The 21707-nt window shown below is 52.6% G+C and overlaps 1 protein-coding gene and 1 long non-coding RNA gene across 5 annotated transcripts; one reads left to right on the top strand and one right to left on the bottom strand.

Moving 5' to 3' along the window:
* Positions 1 to 252: 252 nt before the first annotated feature.
* On the bottom strand, positions 253 to 4869 carry LOC105101552 (uncharacterized). 2 transcript variants are annotated; one of them, XR_010383312.1, is made up of 4 exons: positions 4521 to 4869; positions 4292 to 4372; positions 2325 to 3035; positions 253 to 2163 (listed from the first exon to the last, which is right to left on the bottom strand). It is a non-coding gene; the product is annotated as an uncharacterized LOC105101552 (long non-coding RNA). The 2 variants fall into 2 exon arrangements; XR_004135695.2 differs by lacking the exon at positions 4292 to 4372.
* A 13-nt stretch (positions 4870 to 4882) lies between these two features.
* On the top strand, positions 4883 to 20261 carry SLC22A11 (solute carrier family 22 member 11). Of its 3 annotated transcripts, XM_010994757.3 has the most exons (10): positions 4883 to 5584; positions 6958 to 7061; positions 9292 to 9446; positions 9545 to 9713; positions 11102 to 11225; positions 12367 to 12482; positions 14709 to 14923; positions 16052 to 16160; positions 17140 to 17343; positions 18532 to 20261. In XM_010994757.3, the coding sequence occupies exons 1-10, from the start codon at positions 5192 to 5194 to the stop codon at positions 18593 to 18595; spliced, it is 1653 nt and encodes a 550-aa protein (XP_010993059.1). In that variant the 5' UTR covers positions 4883 to 5191; the 3' UTR covers positions 18596 to 20261. The 3 variants fall into 3 exon arrangements, with proteins under 3 accessions (XP_010993059.1, XP_010993061.1, XP_010993060.1); XM_010994759.3 differs by lacking the exon at positions 6958 to 7061 and having other exon boundaries at positions 14785 to 14923; XM_010994758.3 differs by lacking the exon at positions 14709 to 14923.
* Positions 20262 to 21707: the final 1446 nt, after the last annotated feature.

The raw sequence follows: 21707 nt of genomic DNA, 5'->3' as shown, positions 1-21707 counted from the left end.
GCGTGGGACAGGGCGGCCAGAGCATTTTCAGTGAAGTGACTAGCGCGTCGATACCAAAATCTGACAAGGATTGTAGGAAGGGAGGGAGGGAGGAGACCACAGCCAAGTCCCACATATGCAAATTCATGGAAAACTAACTAAAACATGAATGAGCAGAATGTAGCAGCGCATTGAAGGAATAATACACCTTGTCTAAGCAGGTCCACTCCTAGAATGAAAGGGTAGTTCAGCACTCTTTGGAAAACTCCTTCATATAATTCAGGAAATTTATTAATATAATTCATCCTATTCATCAATTTAACAAGAAAAGTCAGACGTCAGCCCCACAGATGCTGCTAAGGCATGTGACAAACTAGCCGCCCTTGTTGATTTACAGAGGCAAACCGTGAAAGGCTTCCTGTGTCGCCATGCAGTGGAGGAGGCCTTTCTGATTATGGTGCAAAAATCCAAAAGTCAAAGAAGAAAAGATTATCAAAAAAACCCCCCCCAAAACTCTACATGCTACAAGATCAATAACAACAGCATGGTGAAAGTCACCGGAAAAAATATTCACAGCTTTTATCACAGGCAAAGAGCCAACTCCCTAACATAGAAGGAGCTTGTACAAATTGGTCAGGGAGCCACAGACCGCAGCCAAAAAATAGACTAAGGCTATGAGGAAACAGTTCATAGGAAAGAAATACTAATACATCTTAAATATATTAAAAGATGCTCAAACTCACTCATAAGAAAAGAAACACAAAATAAAGCTACATTGAGATGCTATTCGTCACCTATGATGTTGGCAAAACCCTACAAGTGTAGTCATAGCGCAGTGTATTAAGGAGCAGGGGGCAATGTGAATGAGTATGTCCCTGGGGAGCGCAACGGGGCTGCTTCTCAAGGCCACCAGCTCATTGACACTTCAATTCCACCATCCCACTTCAGGAATTTTATCCTACAGATACAGTAGCACACATTCAAAAGCATATATGTGCAATGTTATTCATTTCAACATTTTTTGAAACATGAAAATATTCATTGCCATCTAACTGTCCATCAATAGGAAGCCAGTTAGGTAAATTATGAAATCCACACAGTGGAATAGAATACTATGCAACTGTAAAAATGAAGGACCATGCTAATGGATGCACAAGGTATAATATTAGGGGGAAATAAACCCAGAGAGCAAAATTACCTTCTGCATAAAAGGGAGCAAAATAAGAATGCACATTTGCTTGTTTATGTTTTTAGGAAGAAAATCTGAAAGGATGCATGAGAAATTAAAAGCGGTCACCTGGGAATGGAGGTGACAAGTGAGAGCTCAGTGGAGGCGGCGGGAAGAGGGGATAGGAGAAGGAAGCTTTTCGTTGTAAACCTTTTTCACATTTTCTGTTTTGAACCATGTGAATTCACCACCTATTCAACAAATTAAGGGGGGAGGCTACAGAACAAGTGGTAGAGCGCATGCTTAGCATGTATGAGGTCCTGGGTTCAATCCCCAGTACCTCCTCTAAAAGTAAAGAAATAAACCTAATTGCCTCCCCCACCAAAAAAAAAAAAAAAAAAAAAGAAGAAGAAAGAAAGAATCTAAAAAAAAATTTAAACCTTAATGCACATATTTGAAGATGCTCTAAGATTTTTCTGGAAGAATACACATGGTTGGTGGCAGGTGCCTCCAGGCAAGTGGGGGGGGGCAGAGGACCTTTGCATGTCAATTTGTGTACTTCTGGGCCATTGAGTTGTTTGCCACGTGTGCATACAACGTCTCAATTAAAGACAACTAGTTATTTATGTTGATGTGTTTCTGAAATACATAGAAAAAAAGCATTTTTGTGGGTTCCTTGGGGGTGTGGAACTGTGGGAGTCATGCTGTAGGGAAGGACAAGGTGGAGTTAAGAGTTCCTGTCACCTGCCCTCCTCCCAAAGAGGCACATGGGTGAACTGAGGAGCCTTTACAAAGATGCTCTTTTATAGCGTGTAAGACCTGGGAGATCTCAGCTGCTGCTGGGCAGTGGCTTGAAGAGGAATTCCAATGGTAACAAAGAAGTGACTCAAGCTTGCAGTGTTATTTGGGGAAAAATCTCCCAAGTGCTGCCCTCAAGGAGGAAGTAAGGAACTCCGGAGGTGAGAGCTGGTTTTCTTCCTATTGTCCCTCGTCCCCCGGGTGGTGAGGCTTGTTCTCTAGACAGGAAGATAATTGGACATTTATGAGAACATTTTACTGTCTGACTTTCTGTTTTATCATCAACCTCTTTGAATGGGTGGGTTGCAAAAGCATTGAAACTGGACTGAGGACCTAAGGCCCTGCCCTGTCCTGCCCTGAGCCCAGGAAAGACCCTCACCTTCTCCTGACCTCAGGTTCTTCCAGCTGTGCAGGGAGGGGCCAAATCTAGTGAGCCCAGCTGGATCTGAAATGCTGTGACTTCAACTGGAAAAGAAAAAAAAGGAAGGAAAAGGGTTCAAGCATGGTGCCGGTGATGTTGACGGTGGCTAAGATCCTTCATCAGGGCCACTCGTCATCTCATTTAATGTCACTACTTTAAGTGGAAGGCCTCCACCTTAGAGATTCAGAGAAGGGACCTTGGAGTTCAGAGAAGGGACGTGAACTGCCTAAGGTCATTTGGCAGCCAAATTTGGCCTTGGCTTTAATCAGTGGAGCCCTTGGCTAGAAAAGTCAACCCCAATGGCCATTCTGATTCCATAAGAACCAGAGGTTCACTTTACAGGAATTAATTTAATGAGATGCTCTGGAGGGCTTGGTGGCTATAATCTGAGGCTGCCTGCATCCCACCCCAATGCCCCTGTCTTCCCACCTCTGCTTGGGAACTCTTGGGGGATGGGCACCCAGGCAAGGATGAGCGTCATGCTGAAAATACTGCAGTCCTGGGTGTGACCACCAGGTGGCGGAGCATCTGCACCCAGCCCTGCCCCCCAGCAGCCCCAGAAAAACAGAAAATACAAATTAAAAATTCCTTGGCCTGGAAGCGGAGTCAGTTGGAGATTCCGGGAGCCTTCTGGCAAATCCAGGTTTGACCTTCTGCTGTAAGCAAAACCTAGGGGCATCCATGACAAACAAAGGGCAGGGAAGAAGAGAACATTTTTTAAAGCATATGAAAGAAGGAGATAGAAAGAGAAAAGAATTGTCTCACAGATGATGGGATTTCAGCAGCCACCTCTAGCCCAGCCATTATTCAAGCGAGGCCTGGGTCCCAGTGCAGCAGAATCACCTGGGGGCTTATTTTTAAATGCAAATTCCTGGGCCCAGAAGGGAACTGCATTTTCACCAGCACTCCTGTAGTGTCTGAGCTAAAGTCTGAAACACCGACAATGGTGACACTTCCTTTCACAGGTCAGGAGCCCAGGGTTGGAGAGGGGAGGTCAGTGCTCGAGGTTGCAGTTCCCGGGTCCAAGCCTTCCTCTCTAAGGATGGTGTTTGCACAAACACAGGCATGAAACACAATTTTTTCCATGTAAAATTTGGCCTCTCTCGTGGCCTCCTGGGCTTTAGTTTGGGCTGGTTGTCTCCCCATCTCTCTCTATTTGCTATTTTGAAATTCATAGTGAGTGCCTACCCTAGAGACAGCGGTCCTGGCTTTGAAATCCAGGCCCAGAACCCTGGCTCCGAGCTTCCTGGCTGGGCGCCATCTTGGCTGAGCTCCCCAAGCCTCTGGCGAGGTTCTGGGAAGTTCAGGGTCCAGACACCCACCCACACCACACCCGCACTTCCAGCATTCTTCAGACTTTTCTCCGGAACTGACTCAGCCAGTTCTTGCATCCTGGGAGATGCCCAGCCCTAACTCTGACCCAGATCCTGAATTCCAGCCTTTAGCTGGGATTTGGTCCATGACAGGCTAGAGGCCAAACAGCAGCTAGCAAGGTGCATCGGAGAGAATTCAGGCTTCGGTGTCTGGTTCGAATCTTTACTATGCTGTGTGGCTTTGGGCAAGCTGCCTGCCCTCTCTGGGCCTCTGTTTCCTTGTATGGGGGAATCAGCATGGCTTCTCTCCCAGGGCTGTTATGAGGAATGAATGAGAAAGTGCAGGTGGCATGGTCAGCGTGGAGCTGAACACACAACAAGCTTTTGGTGCCAGGAGCAGCTGTTGTAAGAGGCCCAGCGCAGGGTGACGCGTTGAGGCTGGGGCTTCCTGCCTCCTCACACCAAGCTGGGCTGGCATCAGACACTGAGTCAGGGAGGTGTGACTTTACTCACTTCCCCCATCTGCACACCTGCTCAGCTCCAAGGCCCACGAGGGCCTTCTAAGGAATGCCAGGAAATTGTAGCCATGGTTTCCACCCTGGGGGAGCTTACCATCTAATAAAGGCAACCAGGAACCTCGAAATAGAAACTTCCCGAAATAGTGTGTCTGCGAGCTGGTCTTTCCCACGCTGCCTAGGAGGAAGTGCACGGGAAGGGGGTACCGAACAGGCCTGGGCCCTCCTGCCAGCTCTGCACGTGCCCTGGTACCCATCCCCAGCCTCCCCCAGCCTCCCTGCAGCCTCGCAGTGGAGCCCAGCTCCGGACCCTGCCCAATCCTCACCTCTGTGCTTCAGCAAAATGGACCAAGATGGGCCAGGCTGGGTGGCGATTAGACCTACAGTTTCATGATTTAAAGGGTCTCGTGTAGAGGGTTCTGACAGTTAAGACTGAAGGATGCCATCCACGGGCCGGCGGGGGGCTGCTGAGGCCTTTCCTGGTAGCTGGCCCTACCTCTCTCCCACAGGAGCCCGAGCTGGAGTGAACTTTAACCGAGGCGACGAGGCCATGGCCTGGTTGATGTTTCTTCTACAGCTGTCATTCAGTAACATCACAGCATTGGGTCTTTTTTTTTTTTTTTTTTTTTCCAATCTTCTTGATCTTTCACTCTTGGTGTTAAAGAACCAGAGCTCCCCAGACGCTCCAGGCAGCCTGAGCACAGTTGGCTCTGTCCTTGGATGGCCCTCCTCCAGAGCAGCAGGCCGCCCTAGTGGTCACTCCTGGAAGCAGGGGAAGGAGGAGTTTGGAGCTTCTTCAGAGCCTCTCGGGCACCTTAGGACAGACTCAACTGGCTGCTGGGCGGCTATCCCACCTGCACCAGGCCAGGCGGCGAGGGGGCCTGGGGGCGAGGGCGGACGGTCCGGTGCTCCTGCTAGTCGTTCTGGGCAGCAGGCCGGGCACTCACCAGCTCCCTGACCCCCAGGAAGCCCGCTCTGGGTGCCGGCAGCCCTGTCCATGGCATTCACCGAGCTCTTGGAGCAAGCTGGGGGCGTGGGCCTCTTCCAGGCCCTACAGGCCCTCACCCTCCTCCTCCTTTCTGTCTGGGTCCCCTTCCAATTTCTTGTGGAGAACTTTTCGGCTGCAGTCCCAGGCCACCGCTGCTGGGCTCACGTGCTGGACAATGGCTCTGGGGCCCCTGCAAACCTCACCCCCGAGGCCCTCTTGGCCGTCTCCATCCCACTGGGCTCCAACCGTGAGCCCCACCAGTGCCTGCGCTTCCGCCAACCGCAGTGGCAGCTCCTGGACCCCAACGCCACGGCCACCAACTGGAGTGAGGCTGCCACAGAGCCGTGTGTGGACGGTTGGGTCTACAACCGCAGCACCTTCACATCCACCATCGTGACGGAGGTAAGGGCCTCCCCGGGCCAACCCCATCGCTTCCTCCCTTCCCAGCCTCCCAGTGACCGGGAGGGTTAGGTCGCTTCCACTACTTCAAATATATGCTATTCCCTCAACACATTTTCTGATTGCTCAGGAAGGCCCGGATTCTGATCTGGGGCTAGGGTTACAGGATGGACAGGCAGACTTGGAGGAACTTACATTCTGTGGGCGAATTCAGAATCAGTCAATATTTAAACCAGTAGTAACTGTAGTAACAGCAGAGTAAATCCTCACCTCGCACCCTTTAAGTGAAGGCCGCTGTTCACATGCTTTCCCTGTAGTCACAACTGCACAACAATCTCATGAGTGGGTCTTATTATTGATCCATTTAATAAGTGACAGAAGCACAGAAAGGTTAGGTAACTCACCCCAGGACACACAGCTAAAGTGTATGTCAGTCTGATTCAACCCAGACAACCAGGAGCCAGAACTTCTCCGTCACTCTCCTGCCCTGCCTTGAGGACTCGAGGCTCGAGGCCCCTGCATCATAAGTCAGCGTGAAGGAGAAAGCAGTTCCTGCAAGGGGAAGGGAGAGGCAGGCAGGGAAGGCCTCTCTGAAGGGGTTAACTTTGAGATGAATCTTGGATTATGAGAGAAGGAATCAGTCACATGAAGGTTGGGAGGGATCCCAGTCCAGACAGAGGTCTGAGTAGGAGCATGTCTGGGTGTTTAGGATGCAGAACCAGGCCCCGTATGTCCCCACACAGAGGGTGAGGGGTCAGGGCCGGCGGCCGGGCCATGTGGGGAAGTAAAAAGGAACGTCATTGCAGGCTTTGGGGCAAGGAGGTGTTGTGATCTGATTTGCATTCTCAGGAGGTGACTTTGCAAGGTAGAGAATTCGAGGTGGGGGACTGGGGAAGTGAGGGGCCAGGAGTGGTGTTCAGGCGATGGCTGCCGATCAGGGCAGAAGGCACTGAGAAAGTCACAGTGACAGGTGCTCAGCCCTCTCTGCTCATCTCCACGGCCCTGTGAGGGAAGCAGCATACAGCCCCATTTTTGGCTGGTGCAGGAACGCGCCCAGGTCCACACAGCCAGCCATCAGCAGAGTTGGAATTTGAACCTTGTGGTTTAACTACCGCCCACCGCTGTCCACTCAGAGTGGCCATCACGCCGTCAGACACACAGCCGTGTCACATGTGTGTTGTGCTGCTGGCCACCAGTGGAAGGATGAGGCTAGCTGCCCACATACCCTGTCCACCTGGGTCACCTGGCTCTAGGAATCTGGGGACCCCAGTGGGGGTGGCTGGATCCCCTCTGGTGGTCTGGACCTTCCTCTGCCACTCTGGCCCAGCTACTCCATGTCCCTTGAGCCAGGCTGACATGCCCTCCTTCTTTACCAGTGGGACCTGGTGTGTGACCACCAGAGCCTGAAGCCCCTAGGCCAGTCCATCTACATGGCCGGGACCATGTTGGGGTCCATCGCCTGGGGCCTCCTCTCCCACCGGTGAGTATCCCCTTGTCTCCTGGCTCCTTCAAAACAGAATGAGCATCCTGGGGACAAAGGTAAGGAAAAGTCCAGGGAACATCCATGTTCCCTGAGAGAGGGCCTCCCTTAGTCTGGGGGCTGCGTCTCAGGTTCCCAGGGAACCTCGATGCCGGGTCAAGCTGTGCGGTGAAAAGTCACCCTGAGCACTTGCTGTGTCCGCAACGCTGTCTTCTTCAGCTATTGCACCAAACTTCGCGGAGCACCTGCTGTACACCAAGTGCTGCACAGCCCTGCCCTTGGGGAGCTGAGGGTCTTCCAGGGAGAGACAGACCCTTCTCTCTTTCAGCTCCAAGTACATGACGTGCTAGGATGTAGAAACACTTTTCCTCCTCCTCCCCTCCCCCCACCCCTCCTGAGGTGCAGCCCCCAGGATCCGTCCAGCACTTCTCTGTCTGTGCGCCCTCCACTGTCCAGTGCTGAAAACGCCCACGTCGCACCCCCTCAGCTTGTAAACCCAACTGCAGGCTTGGTGTCTCCACTTGGAGGCACCTCACAATTACCATGGCCGAAGCTGAACTGCTGACTCCCAAGCCCAGCCCAGCCCACTCCCCACCAGACTCCATCCTGGAAAACAGCCCTCCTAGGAACCAACCCTGTGCTCCTTCCCTCACCCCCTACGCGCACACGGCTCATCCTCCAAAGCGCAGCCCCCAGCCCAAAGCCCACTCTTCTACTCCTTTCCCCTTGCCTGAGCCATCGCCCTCTCTGGCCTGGATAGGCCACAGCCTCCTCTCCAGTCTCCTGACTACACTCGGCCGCCCGTTCTGCTGCAGCCAGAGCTCAGAGTGACTCTGCGAAAACTTTATGGATCTGGTCACCGCCCAGCCTGAAATCCTCTGGGCACCCACACTGAGGACAGTCCCTGCCCACGTACCACCCCGACTCAGCCTAAAAGCCTCTGCCCACGGCTGCTTGGTGCCCAGCACACAGGCCTCAGCACCAGGTTGCTTCTCAAAGAGGCCTTTCCATCTTCGGGCACAAAGGTCCCAGGGCCCTGCCCACTTTCCCCATCACAGCTCCTTGCTCTGCTGGTGCCTGGCTTTCGTTGTTGTCTAGTTTACTGTGTGTGTAGCTCCAAGAAGGCAGGGACAGTGGTACCATGCCCTCGGTGCCCAGCAAGTGGCCTGAATCATCACACCGTGAATTCATGAATGGCTTCCCCAAGTTCTCCAGGCAATGCAGGCTCTGGGGTCTGGTGTGTCCCAGCTTCTTAGAAGGCGGGTTTGCTGCTTCTCTGTGCCTCGGCTTCCTCCTGTGAGTGGGGACCCTGCCACCTCCCCACAGGGTTGTTGTGATGATTAAGTGAGTCAATCCCGTGCAGGGCTTGGGCCAGCCTGGCACAGTGGTCACACTTCGTGGGCCTTATATCATCCTGAGCATGGCGGAGGGCTGGAGTAGCAGGGAAGGATGTGGTCCAGTCTGCACTTTCAGAGGACTGGCCACCATGTGGCCATCACTGGTTCTTCGTGGCCTCCCACCGAGAGCCAAATTGCAATTGGTCTGGTTAGCCTGGGATCAGGGCCAGGTGTCAGCCTCCAGACCTCACCCCGGCTTCTGGGGTGCATGACCCTGCTCCTGGACATCGTTCAGACAGGCAAGACCAAGGTTGGCCCACATCTCTCCAGTCCAACTGACATACACTTTAGGTAAATGCAGGCAGAGGATGGGGCTAGGCTGACCTGGGGGCAGTGGCAGGCACAGGGCCGAGGGCCCTCCTGTTGACGTGCAGGCAGGTGAGGAGCTGTCTGGCTCGCCCGAGACCACGTGCACTCAAGCCTCCTGCTACGCTTCCCCCTTGCTCAGAATCGTGATTTTCACATCTGTGAAGCATGTCATCTTGAACACCCGCATTTTATAGCTGGGGAAACCACATCCCAGAGACACTGAGTCACGTGCCCAAGGTCACCTGGGATGGGCAGAGCTGGACTCAAACCCAGACATCGGATGCCAAAGCCTATCCTTGACCACGAGGCTAAGCTGCTGCCCCCTGAGAGCGAGGCATCTGCCATTTTCATAACAAATGCACTCTGAACGTGGTCCTAGGAGTTCTGAGGAGGTACTGCCTGCACTGGGAGACTCCAGCAGATGCCCCAACTTTCTTCGGCCCTCCAACAGCAAGCACCTGCCTCTATGCCCAAGTCACCAGGGCCCCTCTCCAGGCCCTCACTGTTCTTGCTTCCCAAAACAGGCTTGGGCGGAAGCCAATACTGAGCTGGTGCTGCCTTCAGGTGGCCGTGGCCAACATCAGCACCATCGCTGCCCCCAGTTTCCTTGTCTACTGTGGTCTCCGATTTTTGAATGCTTTGGGTTTGGCTGGCATCATCTTGACCTCAATGACGCTCAGTGAGTCCCCAGTTGTCTGCCCCAGCCATGGCAAGGTAGGGGGTGGGCTCAAGGCCACCGCATGTGGCCCTCACCCACACATCTGCACTGCTTTTCAGTGGTGGAGTGGACCACGACCTGCAAGAGGGCCATCACCATGACAATGCTGGGATGCAGCTACAGCATAGGCCAGACGGCCCTGGGCGGCATGGCCTTTGCCCTGCGGGACTGGCGAGCCCTCCAGCTGGCCGTGTCTGTGCCCTTCTTTGTCATCTTCCTGATGTCCTGGTCGGTACAGTGTGGGGCCTTTTTCCTTGGGGAGGGGACCCGGGGTGAGCGGGCAGGCCCCCCTGGGGAGCTGTGTCTTGGGGATTCAGAGTTCCAGGGTGGGCCTTTCAGCCAGGGGTCTAAGGTTCCTTCTGGCCCACTGGCCTCTAGGCCTGAGGCTGTGGGGTTCGCCCCTTCTTCGCATTGGCACCAGCTCCCCGACACCCACCAGCCTTCCTCCTTCACATCACCTGCCTGGCCTGTGGGCATCCAAGGTAGGCAGTGGGCATGGGAAGTTATCAGTGTCACTGTTATTTCTGTGCTACGAAAATCCCTGAGGTCTGCAAATACCTGCTTGTGTGGGGACCAGAGGAAGAGATACAGGAAACAAACACAAATTCTTACCTCCATAAGCTTCCTCGTGCCTGTGTGCCCAGTTGAGCAGCCCCGGGCGCACGTGGCTGTGCCGTTGGGTATAGAAAAGAATAAGGACTCATTTATTCATTCTCAAATATTTATTACGCTCCTGCCCCATGCAAGACATGGCTTTAGGCACTGGGGACACATTAGCAAACAGAATAGACCAGAAGTCACCGGCTACATGGAGTTTTATTGTGTCAACAGGATCAATAAGCAAAGAGGAAGACCCTCCCGTAGTTACACGGACTGGGAGCATCTCAGGTGCTGTTAGTAACGTCAGAAGTATTAACACTGCTTCTGATGAGCAAGGTGATGTTATTGCTGCCACCTTCAGATGAGGGACCGAGGCTCGGAGAGGTTCAGTGACTTGCCCAAGGCCACAAGTCGTTGTGTGCCAGAGGCAGGCGCTGACTCCCGGGGGGCAGCTCTTCCAACCACCATGTGAAAGAGCCTTCCCTGCAAACAAGGCTGCGCTCCCGCGAGCCAGGAGTACTCGGTCCCTTTCACCAGGGAGGTGCTTCTGCCTGCCCATCCGCCCCTGGGGCTGGGAAGCAGATGACTTTTATAAAACCACTGGACTCTGACTGGGGATTTTTTTAAACATTTTTTTTTAATCAGCATGATGCAAGCTTTCTGCCAGAGAAATAGCCCCAGAATCAGCCCATGTCCAGGCAGCCTGTGCGTTGGCTGAATATTAGGCTTGGGTGGACAGGCTCCTGGCAGCAGGGACGCCAGATGGGGTGGCATAGAGTGAGAGATGGTGAAGAGGGCGGCTGGGTGTTGGGACTCATCTGTATTCCGAGACCATCGGGGCTTCCAGTCTCCCAGTCTGGGATTATCAGTGCAGAGGGGGAAGCGGCCGCCTTCTCTCCACTCCTGTGGCAGCTGGAGGGTCTGCTGCCCACCACCTCCTCCCCACCTAACCTGGGGGGATGCCCAGTCTGCACAAAGAAAGCAAAGACCCAGCCAAGCACCTGCTTCTTTAACAGGTGGCTGCCAGAATCTGCCCGATGGCTGATTATCATGGGCAAACCAGATCAAGCCCTTCAGGAACTCAAAAAGGTGGCCAGAATAAATGGCCACAAGGAAGCCCAAAAGACACTGACCATAGAGGTGAGATGCTGCTGTTTGTGACCCAGAGTGTGGGACAAGACCCGGGAAGGGCCGTCCACTGATACAGTATCACCAACATCACCAGTCTCTGTTCCACCACCGTCTCCATCAACATCAACATCTCAACAAACATCAGCATCGCCACCACTGCTATCATCTTCACCATCTCTATCAACATCACCACCGTCTCTATCATCACCACCACCACCACCATCATCACACCATTACCACCGTCACATCTCCATCATCACTACCACCATCACCACCATCACCTCTGCCAGCAGTACCACCACAATCAACTTCATCCTATTACCACCAGCACCACCAATACCATAATTGACATCCACATCAACATCTCCACAAAACATCATCAACCCCACCGTCACCCTCGCGTTTACCACCGTCATTGCCATCATCACCACCACCCCCAACTCCACCACAGTCACCATCAACACCGTCAGTAACAACAATACAACCATTATTGACAACAGTCACACACCCACCTCACCACTTCTATTATTCACCACTTTAATCCACATATATTGCACACTTACCTCACGGGGCTTCTCAGTGTATTTGGGTAAACAGGATGTGTTTATTTGAAAGTAGATCTTTCAAGGAAGTAGGTATGGGAGGATGTGCAGACAGAGACTGGAGCACACAGAGCTCCCTGGAGGCGGGAGGATCAGGGAAGGCATCCAGGAAGAGGTGAGCTAGCCATGATCAAGACTGAGCTGAGCACTGGGCATGCAGGGCCCCGGGTGTAGGCAGAGACTGGATGAGCACTTGGGATGCAGTGAGGAGCCAATGTGGCTGGAGCAGGTGGGCCGATGCCAGCCAAAAGGAATGAGGAGGGATGGTAAGGCTTTGTGTGGTAACTGCCAAGAGCTTCCTGCAGCCTGGGGCACAAGACCTGCTCCTTGGCTCTGAGTAGAGGGGTGGGGTCTGGAGAAGAGAGCTCAGCCAGGGGCCAGAGAGAACCCTTCCTGCCCTCAGCCCCAACCCCATCCCCAGGGTTCTCCAGTCTCCAGAAGCCAAGGCCAGGCTCTCCCCATCACTCTGCCCATCTGGACACAATTTGTGGCATGGGATTGGAGAAGAGCTATTGCCCCAACATTCACTGCCCCCGTTCTCCCTGGAGGTGCTGATGTCCAGAATGGAGGAGGAGCTGGCCTCCACCAAGGCCCGCCAGTCAGTGCTGGACCTGTTCCGAGTGCCCGCGCTCCGCTGGAGAAGCTGCAGCCTGCTGGTGGTGAAGTATGCCTTCCCGATCTTTCCTCCTGGTGACTGGGCCGAGGAGGGAGGGGGAGCCTGGGGGGAAACAGCCCCTGCAGGCTAATGGGGTACATTTCTGGCTGCAACAGGCAGCTCCCCCAGGAAGCGGGAGTCCTGGCGGGCAGCGGAGACGGGGTTTGTACAGATGTGGTCAGGAAATCGGCTTAAGCTGGCATGGCTGGGATGTGGTCTTGGGCAGGGTGCCAGGGTCAAGCTGAAGCCCAGGGCAGAGGAGGCAGAGCCAAGAGACCAGCAACAGCTGGAAAGGACCATGTGCTGGTTAGCATTGGACTCACTCTGACAGCCAGACTCCTAGAGTGTAGAAAGAACCATGGGCCGGCCGCCCCCATGAGATAAGTTCATCTACACCCCATTTTACAGACGAGGAAAGAGGGGCCCAGAGAGAGGCAAGTAATAATGGAGCAGGCATTTGAACCCAGGCCACACTGTCTCCTCGCCCTGCTCTGTGACCCTCCAGCCCCACACTGATTGTGGACTCTGTCTGTCCCAGGAGGCCCTGTCTCGTGTGACCCAAGGGTTCCTGGGACCAGGAAAAGACTCGTTAAAACAAATTCAATTTAAGTGACTTCCAGAAAAGCAGATTGAAATTGAGGGTCAGGTTTGACTAGGACTTAGTCTTGAAATAAAACTCAAGATCAGGACAAGGTTTATTTTATGCTATATTGAATCACGTGTGGGTGATAACAGCAAATACATGTTACATCTTAGAACAAGGACTGCAGCAAATGCTTCTCTCTCTCTTTTTATTTATTTACTTTGGCTTAAGTTCTTTTTTTTCTGATAAATTAGAAGGAGTGCCCTGTGCCATGAATGCCCAGGGTCATTCTTTCAAAAACCATCCAGGCTTCCTCAGTTCTCCCAAGGGCTACTCTGCATCCTTTGTTATTCAAATCATGGGCTGTGAGGCTGCCACCCTCTTGGGCTTTCCCTGTCTTCTGCTGTTAACCCAGTTGCTATCCAGTTGCTACAGTGGAGGCCCTGGGTGCTCATGTGTCAGCCGCTTTCAGTGCCAGCCTGGCCCTCTCCCATGTCACTTTCACAAACTTCAGGAAACACAGCGCTTCTGCAGGAATGGCAGCTCTTCCGGGAGGTCATGGAGAGGACTCTCGGGATCACTTTTGTGGAAGGGGAGGGAAGGGCGGGAAGCAGCAGGGACAGGGGAGAAGGCACCGCGATATCCACCACCATAGCAAGGTCCCAGCCAACCCACGGGGACCTGGGAGCGGGGGTGGCCTTTCTGAGTCTTCCTTCTGGCCCGAGTACACCAGCCAAGAGATGCTCTCCCCAGCTGTGGGGGCAACACTTCCAGGGGCTGGGAAATAAGACTCTTCATCCTGAGGGGAACAGCCCAGCATCCTCCGCTAAGATTACATTTATTACTATTATTATTATTGTTGTTGTTGTTGTTGTTGTTATTATTATTATTATTATTTTAAATGGAGGTCTATTTTTTTTAATGGAGGATTGAACTCAGGACTTTGTGCATGCTAAGCATGCACTCATGCCCTCAGTCACTGAGCTATACCCCATCCTTCTTCCATTCTGTTATTTTTTTTAATTTACTAAAAATTTTATTTTTGTTTTTTTTTCTGGGGGCGGGAGGTCATTAGGTCTGTTTATTTATTTATTATTAGTTTTTTTTTAGTGGAGGTACTGGTGACTGAATCCAGGACCTCATGCATGCTAAGCATGCGCTCTACCACTTGAGCTATGCCCTCCCCTCCAGCCCCATTCTGTTATAATCCCATGTTTCAAGACAAAGAAACTGGTGTCCAAAGAGGGGCAGGCAGAGACTCGCCCAGGTTCACGGCTGGTAGAACAGAGCCCAGATGGCGGTTCCTGGACGGGAATGGGACCAGGAAACAAAGCCAGAGGGCGCTAAAGCCTGACGAAGGGGCGGCTCAGCTGGACCCACTGCCCCATCTGCCCAGAGAGTGTCAAGTCTTCCCGCTGGTTGGTGGACAAGTAGCCTGAGAGGTGATGCCCAGCCGGCCACGGCCCATACCAAAGGCCCACACGGAGAATGGTTGGGACTACTGCCTTCAGCACCCTTTCTTGGGCCAGCCTGACCCTGGGGAGATGCAATCGGTCTGGCAGAGCTCTCCCGGGGCTGCCCCGAGGTGGGTGATGCTGCCGGGGTGGCCTCCCCTCCGCGGGGAGGCACTGATGTCTGGGTTTGCCCCGCAGCTTCTCCCTCTCCTTCTCCTACTACGGGCTGTTCCTCGACCTGCAGAACCTGGGGAGTGACATCTTCCTCCTCCAGGTCCTCTTCGGAGCCGTGGACTTCCTGGCCCGGACCACCACCACCTTCCTGCTCAGGTTCTTCGGCCGCCGCACAACCCTGGCCGGCTTCCTGGCCATGGCTGGCCTCGCCATCCTGACCAACATGCTTGTCCCACAAGGTGGGAATGGGGCAGCCGGAGAGCTTCCCTGTCCACCCCACTTCCCTCACCACTGGCCACCTCTCCTCCCCTGGCCCTGAGGATGGGCATGGGCCACTGTGCCGCAGCTCTGCCCAAGTCTGTGACAGCCACAACCCAACCAGCCCTTCCCCCATCTTCCTGAGGAAACAGGTTCAGCGAGGGGAAGCCAGCTGCCCAAGTTCCCTCAGCCACAAGGAATAGATTTGAGCCTGGACCAGACTTCAAGCCAGAGGCTGAACTCTGCAGTGGGAGGAAGGGTCTGGGAGGCTGGGAGGGGGTCCGAGTGAGGCAGGAAAGGCCCCACGGTGAGGCAAGCTGCTGTGGTGTTTTCTTCTCGCTTGTTACAGAGGCATGCAGAGCCCTGGGGAGGCTGGGGAGGGCCCTGGTCTCACTCTCCTTTCTGACTGAGGCTGTGATGCCCCAGATACCCTCCCCATGTCTCATTTTATTGCTCAAGGTGGGTACCTGGGGGAGGGGCAGAGCAGGTGTCCTGCTGCGGCGGGAAAACCTGGAGGAAGGTGAGGGGCAACCAGTAGCCAGGAGGGGCTGAGTGACGAAGGCAGGCCGGTTGCGAGCCCAAATTCTGAGCAAGACACAGGGCTCTGAGAAAAACTCCAAAGACAGCACCTGACAGTTTATAAGATGCTTCTGATGACCTGTGGGAAGGGGAGGCTGAGGCCGATGCCCACCACTGGAGTGTGACCCTGAGGCTCCCCAGGGCGGTGGGAGGGCTTCCGGGGAGCTGGGTGCCCCAGGGGCCCTTGCTATGGACCTGGGCTTGGCACGACCCTCTCTTTCATGGGAAGAACCACCCCCAGGGCCCCAAGGAGCCTTGGCACTGCCACACCTTGAGTGCCACCTTCAGCTGCGCCCATGCTCACCCAGCCCAGACCTGGCTGGCTTCTTGCTCTGTACCCCACCCCTGGCCCACCTACCACGATGTCACCTTGTGCTGCATCCCACTTGGCCCAGGCAGCCTGGCATCGAGTCACACTGCCGGGGACCTGCTCTCAGCCCAAGGAGGCTGTGGGAGAACCCAGCCACTCCGCTCCAGGCTGCCGAACACCTTTCCGGGCAGGCCTCACCCTCACCCTTTCCTCTGCCTAGATTTGCAGACCCTGCGTGTGGTCTTCGCTGTGCTGGGAAAAGGATGTTTTGGCATAAGCTTAACCTGCCTCATGGTCTACAAGCCGGAACTCTTCCCAACTTCACTGCGGTAGGCTGGGCCACAGGCTGCGCCAGGAGGGGCTGCCAGCCCCGGGGGTGGGCGAGAAAGGAGCATCAGGGTTGGGGGCAGTGGGAGGGCAGGGAGGGGCTGGGCACCCAGGAATACATAGCAGAGGGCGATGGGGACCCAGCGCCGACACGGAACTGAGGAGATGCCCCAGAGTCCCTCCCCCAAAGGTAAATGCTCAGCCGGCCTCCCCAGACAGTCCCTCCCCAAGGGTCCAGGCTCAGAGGCAGCCGCACAGGAGGGCCCTCGACAGGCCTCTGGGCTGGAAACTGCTTTGAGACACAGGCCTTCTGTTCAGGTGACATCTAAGAGCCCTGGTGAGGCAGCCAAGAGCTGTCCTGGGGGAGTAGAGACTCCACTTGCTTTCCATTGTCCCCTCCCTGCCCCCAGAGACCCCCAGGTCCCCTCAGAACTCAAGGGCTCCATGGGACACATATGGGAAACCAGTGGTGTAGAGTTCAACCCCACCCCACTGGACACATGGGGAGACGGTGGCTCAAAGCGGCCAAGGACTGACTCAGGAGGAGCGTAGGGCCGGACCCCAGCCCCCAGGGGCCTGGCCCGGCCTCACTCACTCACTTGTCCATTCTTTTATTTATTTATTTTTGGACAAATGTTTATTGATTTTGCTGATATGCTGTAGAAAACCTGAACAGGGAGCTCAGAGGCCTAGCAAGAGCCCTGAGGAGAGGCTCCAAATGACCTGGGACCAGGGGGAATGGGGTGGGCACTAGATGGTTCCCAGGAAGGACTCTGGAGGTTCCCAGGAAGCAGAGGCAGCCGTGGGTGGGAAAATCTAAGTGGCCTCCATGGAGGAGGTGGTGTTAGAAGAGACCTTGAGACGACTCCTTCCGCCCAGCTTTCCCTCCCCTGGCATTCCCTGGCCCAGACACATAGCCCCTCCTCGTAAAGTACCCGCCCAAAAGTGGCATCTGTGACAAGGCCTCCTCTCCAACCACAGGATGACAGCAGAAGGCTTCCTGCATTCAGCAACTTGGCTGGGGTCTGTGATGGGCCCCCTGATCAGGATGACCCGCCAGGTCCTGCCCCTGCTGCCCGCGATTTCCTACGGTGTCCTCCCCACTGCTTCCAGCCTCATTGTCCTCTTCCTCCCGGAGACCCGGGGACTTCCACTCCCGGACACCATCCAGGACCTGGAGAGACAGTGAGTGACAAACCTTCCCCCCTCCCCCTGCCACCCTGGGAGCAACGTAGCTAGGCAGGGCTGCCGATGTGGTGGCAGATCCACCCATAGCCCCAAGGCAGGAAGCCCAAGGGTCAAGGAGGGTGGAAACAGGGCCGGGCAGGTCAACGCAGTATGCTCAAAGCTTGAGACTGTTCAGTGCTCACAAGTTCCAGACACCATGCTCAGGGCAGTATGCTTCTGAAACCACTTCATCTTCACAACAACCCTGCCAGGAAGACACTGTTGCCATCTCCATTTACAAGAAGCTCAGAGATGAAGTGACATTTGAGGCCTCACAGGTAGAAGGTGATTGTACCTTAGGCAGGAAATGGTACTCGTCGAGGGCCCGGCTCTGCAGCCAGACAGCCAGGGACTGAATCCCTGCCTGCTCAGGCAAGTTACCTGCCTCTTACCAGACATGAGAAAGAGAGCCTCAACCGTCCACCTTAGATCTTCCCGCAGAGCCACCCAGACAATTCTCAGGTGCGTTCCCTCGTTCCTCTAGGGGGAGATCCTGCTATTCTCACATACGTTCTTGGAGAGAATAAGAATGAAGGAACATTCCTCGGCTTTCCTTTATAGCCAGAATTGCCTCTACATTTCCACTTCTTCATTGGTAAAATGGGTGTTAAAAAAAAGTCTTGCTCAAAGAGTTGTTTTCGGGTTTAAGTGAGTAATTATATGAAAGCACCAAGGACGGCGGCTGGCCCACAGCTCCTGCTCCCCAAGGGTGGCTGCTGTGTCTCAGGTGACGGTGTTCACGGGGGCCCTCCAGCTGAACGGGAGCCAAGATCGGGATAATAGTAGCAATAACAGCGGGTGCTTAGTGAGCCCCAATGGTTTTAATAGTGCTTGTGATTTGATCCACACGACAACCCCACAAGGTTGGGGTCCAATTTCACTATCAAGGAAATGGAGACACAGAGAGGTTATGCAACTTAGCTAAGAATCAGGAAAGCAAGGACGTAATTTACTCTTTCACTTAATTCATTTTTGTTGTGTATCTGCTATGATGGGGGCACTGTCCTCTGCTTTGGGTAACAGCGGTAAGTAAAATCCTGATCTCCTAGAGCTTGCATTCCTTTAAGTCTTGACCCCTGTTTCTGCCTTCCAAGCCCCAGTTGTGTAGTGATCACACATCATCGCTCTCTCTTTTGATTATTCTAGGAGATCGGTGGCAGCCCCGGGCAGCCAGCAAGAGGAAGTCGTTGCAGAAAGCACCAGGTTCTAGAAATTCTGCCTGCGGGAGTCCTTTTGGCCAACTGGTGTCTTCTGTGATCAGAAGGTGGAAGCAATCTGGGCCCAGCGGCCACTGTGGCTGCTCCACCACTCACTTCTGCTCTCCCTGCTCCGTGAGACCCTCCACCTGCCTCCACCCCCCACAGACAGCCATGCCCCGCCGGGCTGCCCCCAAGGCCTCTCCCTTCCCTGCCAGACGCGGTCTTTGTACTCAGCCACCCTCTCCTCACTTCTCAGAACCTGGCACTTCGGGTGTCTCACCTCCCAGTTTCCAGAGTGAATTGTGGGACAGAAATGGCGGGTCCCAGACAGACCTGGTTCCAGTCTCTCCCCTGACTTTCACAGAGTCCTCCTCAGTACTCTGTGAAATGGGACTCACCATGCAATCTACCTCCCCGAGTGGGTGACGGGTTAGCAGATTGTAGCACAGATCAGAGTCCAACCAATAGGAGCTGCTACCAGAGCTGCAGGGGGCGACATCTGGGTGGTGTCCCGTCCTCGGGCACAGCCCAGGAGGCATGTGGAGCTGAAACCCAGCCAAGGCTCCACCCCAACAGGGTTGTGTTCACACAAAGTAAAGAGCTATTTTAATCTCCTCCTGTTTACACTGTTGGTGATGGAGGCCTCCTGCCCTGTGATTATGTGGTTACGGGAAAGGCCTAACACGTAACACCTAACACTGTACAGGGGAGGTGGACTGCAGTTTATTAATCTCATATACTCACAGCCCAGGGAGGTGGACACTGCATACCAAGCAGGGTCACATGAGTTGCTCTCAGGAACAGAGAGAACCAGTAAAGGCAGCAGGAGGTGTGCTTTGTAGAATTAGGAGAGTGAGGTGGGGACCCCTGGTTCCACAGGAGCATGTGATTGGCTTGAGTCACTCCACAGGTTGGCAGGGAACTGACTCCTACTGCTCAGGGATGACAGGACCTGTGCTGTCCCTTGATGAGAAGTGTTCTTGCCTGGGGGGCCTTACCCTCAGGAGCAGAGTGGAGAGGGGGACCTATGGTTAGGCCACTAGACACCCTCTTGGTTTCACCAGATGTCAAGGCAACACAGAATATTGGGCCTTAGTTTTAGGCCTTATGCTGCAAGGCATCCTTTTTGTTTGTCTGTCTCCTGGGGTCACCTTTTCCCAATTCATGCAGACCCTCCCTTTTTGAGCAGCAGCCCAGGGCGTTAAAACGATGACATCACTGAGGTGGATCACCTAATTTAGAGGTGAGGAAACTAAAGCCCAGTGGGTGGAGTGACATGATCAGTCACATAGTTGAACGCTGGCCTGACTCCCAGTCCGGGGCTCTTTCCAGCACACCAGGCTCCTTGTGCTTACCTGCACCCCTCCATGCTCTGATATCTGCAGCTCCGTCACAAAGCTGTACCTTTCCCCAGAGATCTAAACCCTTTAGACAACAGCCCACTCTCCTTGGATGACTCAGAGATACCTCAAGCCCCAGGTTCTCCATCCCAGGCATACCAATTTCCCTCTCTCACATCTGATGCACACCAGACCAATCAAGCACAATTCCAGTTAAATTCCCAGTCTGCTTAATGGTGACTCATGATAAAGATCATACTTCCCCTGCCAACAGGCCCTGTGGGGCCCCAGCCTTACTTCACATGTAATAAATTTAAAAGGATTCAAATCACACAAAGTAGTTCTTGAATCATCATGGAATTAAATTAGAAATCAGTACCAGAGAGATAGCTAGAAAATGTTTTCAAACTAAATAGCATACTTCTAAATAACCCATGAGTCAAAGAAGAAATCACAAAGGAAATTAGAAAATATTTTGAACTGGGCAGAAAAAAAATGTTAAATGACATATCAGAATTGGTGGGATGAAGCCAAAGTAGTGATTGCAGGGAAATTTATATCATTAAATGTTTACATTAGAAAGGAACAAAGTCTCAAATCAAATGCCTCAGCTTAAGAAACTAGAAAAAGAAGAACTAATTAAACCTAAAGTAAGTAGAAGAAAGGAAATGATAAACAGCAGAAATTAGAGAACTAGAAAATGATCAAGACAATCAAAGGAACCTGAAGCTGGTTCTTTGAGAAGGTCAATAAAATGTGTAAACCTCTGGCCATACTGATCAGGAAAAAGAAGAGAAGAGGCACACATTACCAACATCAGGAATGAAAAAGGAAGCATCACTACAAATCCTACAGACAGTAAAATGATAAGGGAATATTATGAGGAATATTTTACCAATAAATCTGACAACTTAGATGAAACTAACAAATTTCTTGAAGAATATAAATTACCAAAACTGACTCAAGAAGAAATAGATAACATTATTAGCCCTGTAATCTATTAAAGAAATTGAATTATATGGTTTAAAACTTTCCCATAGAGAAAACTCCAGGCCTAGATGGCTTCACTGGTTAAGTCTGCCAAAGATTTAAGCAAGAAATAATAGCAATTCTACACAAAATATTCTGTAAAACTGAAAAAGAGAACACTTTTCAACTCATTCTATGAGCCCAGCATTATCCTGATACCAAAATCAGAAAAAGACATTACAAGAATAGAAAATTATAAGTCAATATCTCTTACAAACATAGACACAAAAATTCTTAACAAACATTAAGAAAATTGAACCCAACAGAATATTAATATGTTAATGTTAACATGTTACTATATCATGAGCAAGTTGTGTTTCTCCCAGCAATGCAAAGTTGGTTTAACACTCAAAAATCAAAGTGAACAAGCTAAATTGTTAACAAACTATAGAAGAAAAACCACATGATCATCTCAATTGATAAAGAAACTGCATTTGACAAAATTCAACGTCCATTCCTGGTAAACAACATTCAGCAAGGTAGGAATACAAAGAAATTCCTCAACCTGATAAGGGCGTTTATGAAAAACCTAGAGGTAACATCATACTTAATTGTGAAAGACTGAAAGCTTTCCTGTTAAAATTAGGAATGAGACAGGGATGTCTACTCTCTCCACTTTTAATCAACATTGTTCCTTGTCAGTGCAATAAGGCAAGAAAAAATAAAAAGCATACAGATTAGAAAGGAAGATATACAACTGCCTTTAATTTGCAGATGATATAATTGTAGAAAATCCTAAGAAATTCCCCAAGAT

This window comes from Camelus dromedarius, chromosome 12 (assembly GCF_036321535.1).
Source record: "Camelus dromedarius isolate mCamDro1 chromosome 12, mCamDro1.pat, whole genome shotgun sequence".
Taxonomy (NCBI): Eukaryota; Metazoa; Chordata; class Mammalia; order Artiodactyla; family Camelidae; genus Camelus; species Camelus dromedarius.
The sequence above is the reverse complement of the archived record's forward strand: the minus strand, read 5'-3'. Positions and strand labels throughout refer to the sequence as shown.

Bases quoted from the DNA above. Each gene is read 5' to 3' on its own strand.
- SLC22A11 (XM_010994757.3), top strand. From the start codon at position 5,192: ATGGCATTCACCGAGCTCTTGGAGCAAGCTGGGGGCGTGGGCCTCTTC. The intron at 9,447-9,544 runs GTGAGTCCCCAG...ACTGCTTTTCAG, and splicing joins CTTGACCTCAATGACGCTCA to TGGTGGAGTGGACCACGACC. The intron at 9,714-11,101 runs GTCGGTACAGTG...CTTCTTTAACAG, and splicing joins GTCATCTTCCTGATGTCCTG to GTGGCTGCCAGAATCTGCCC.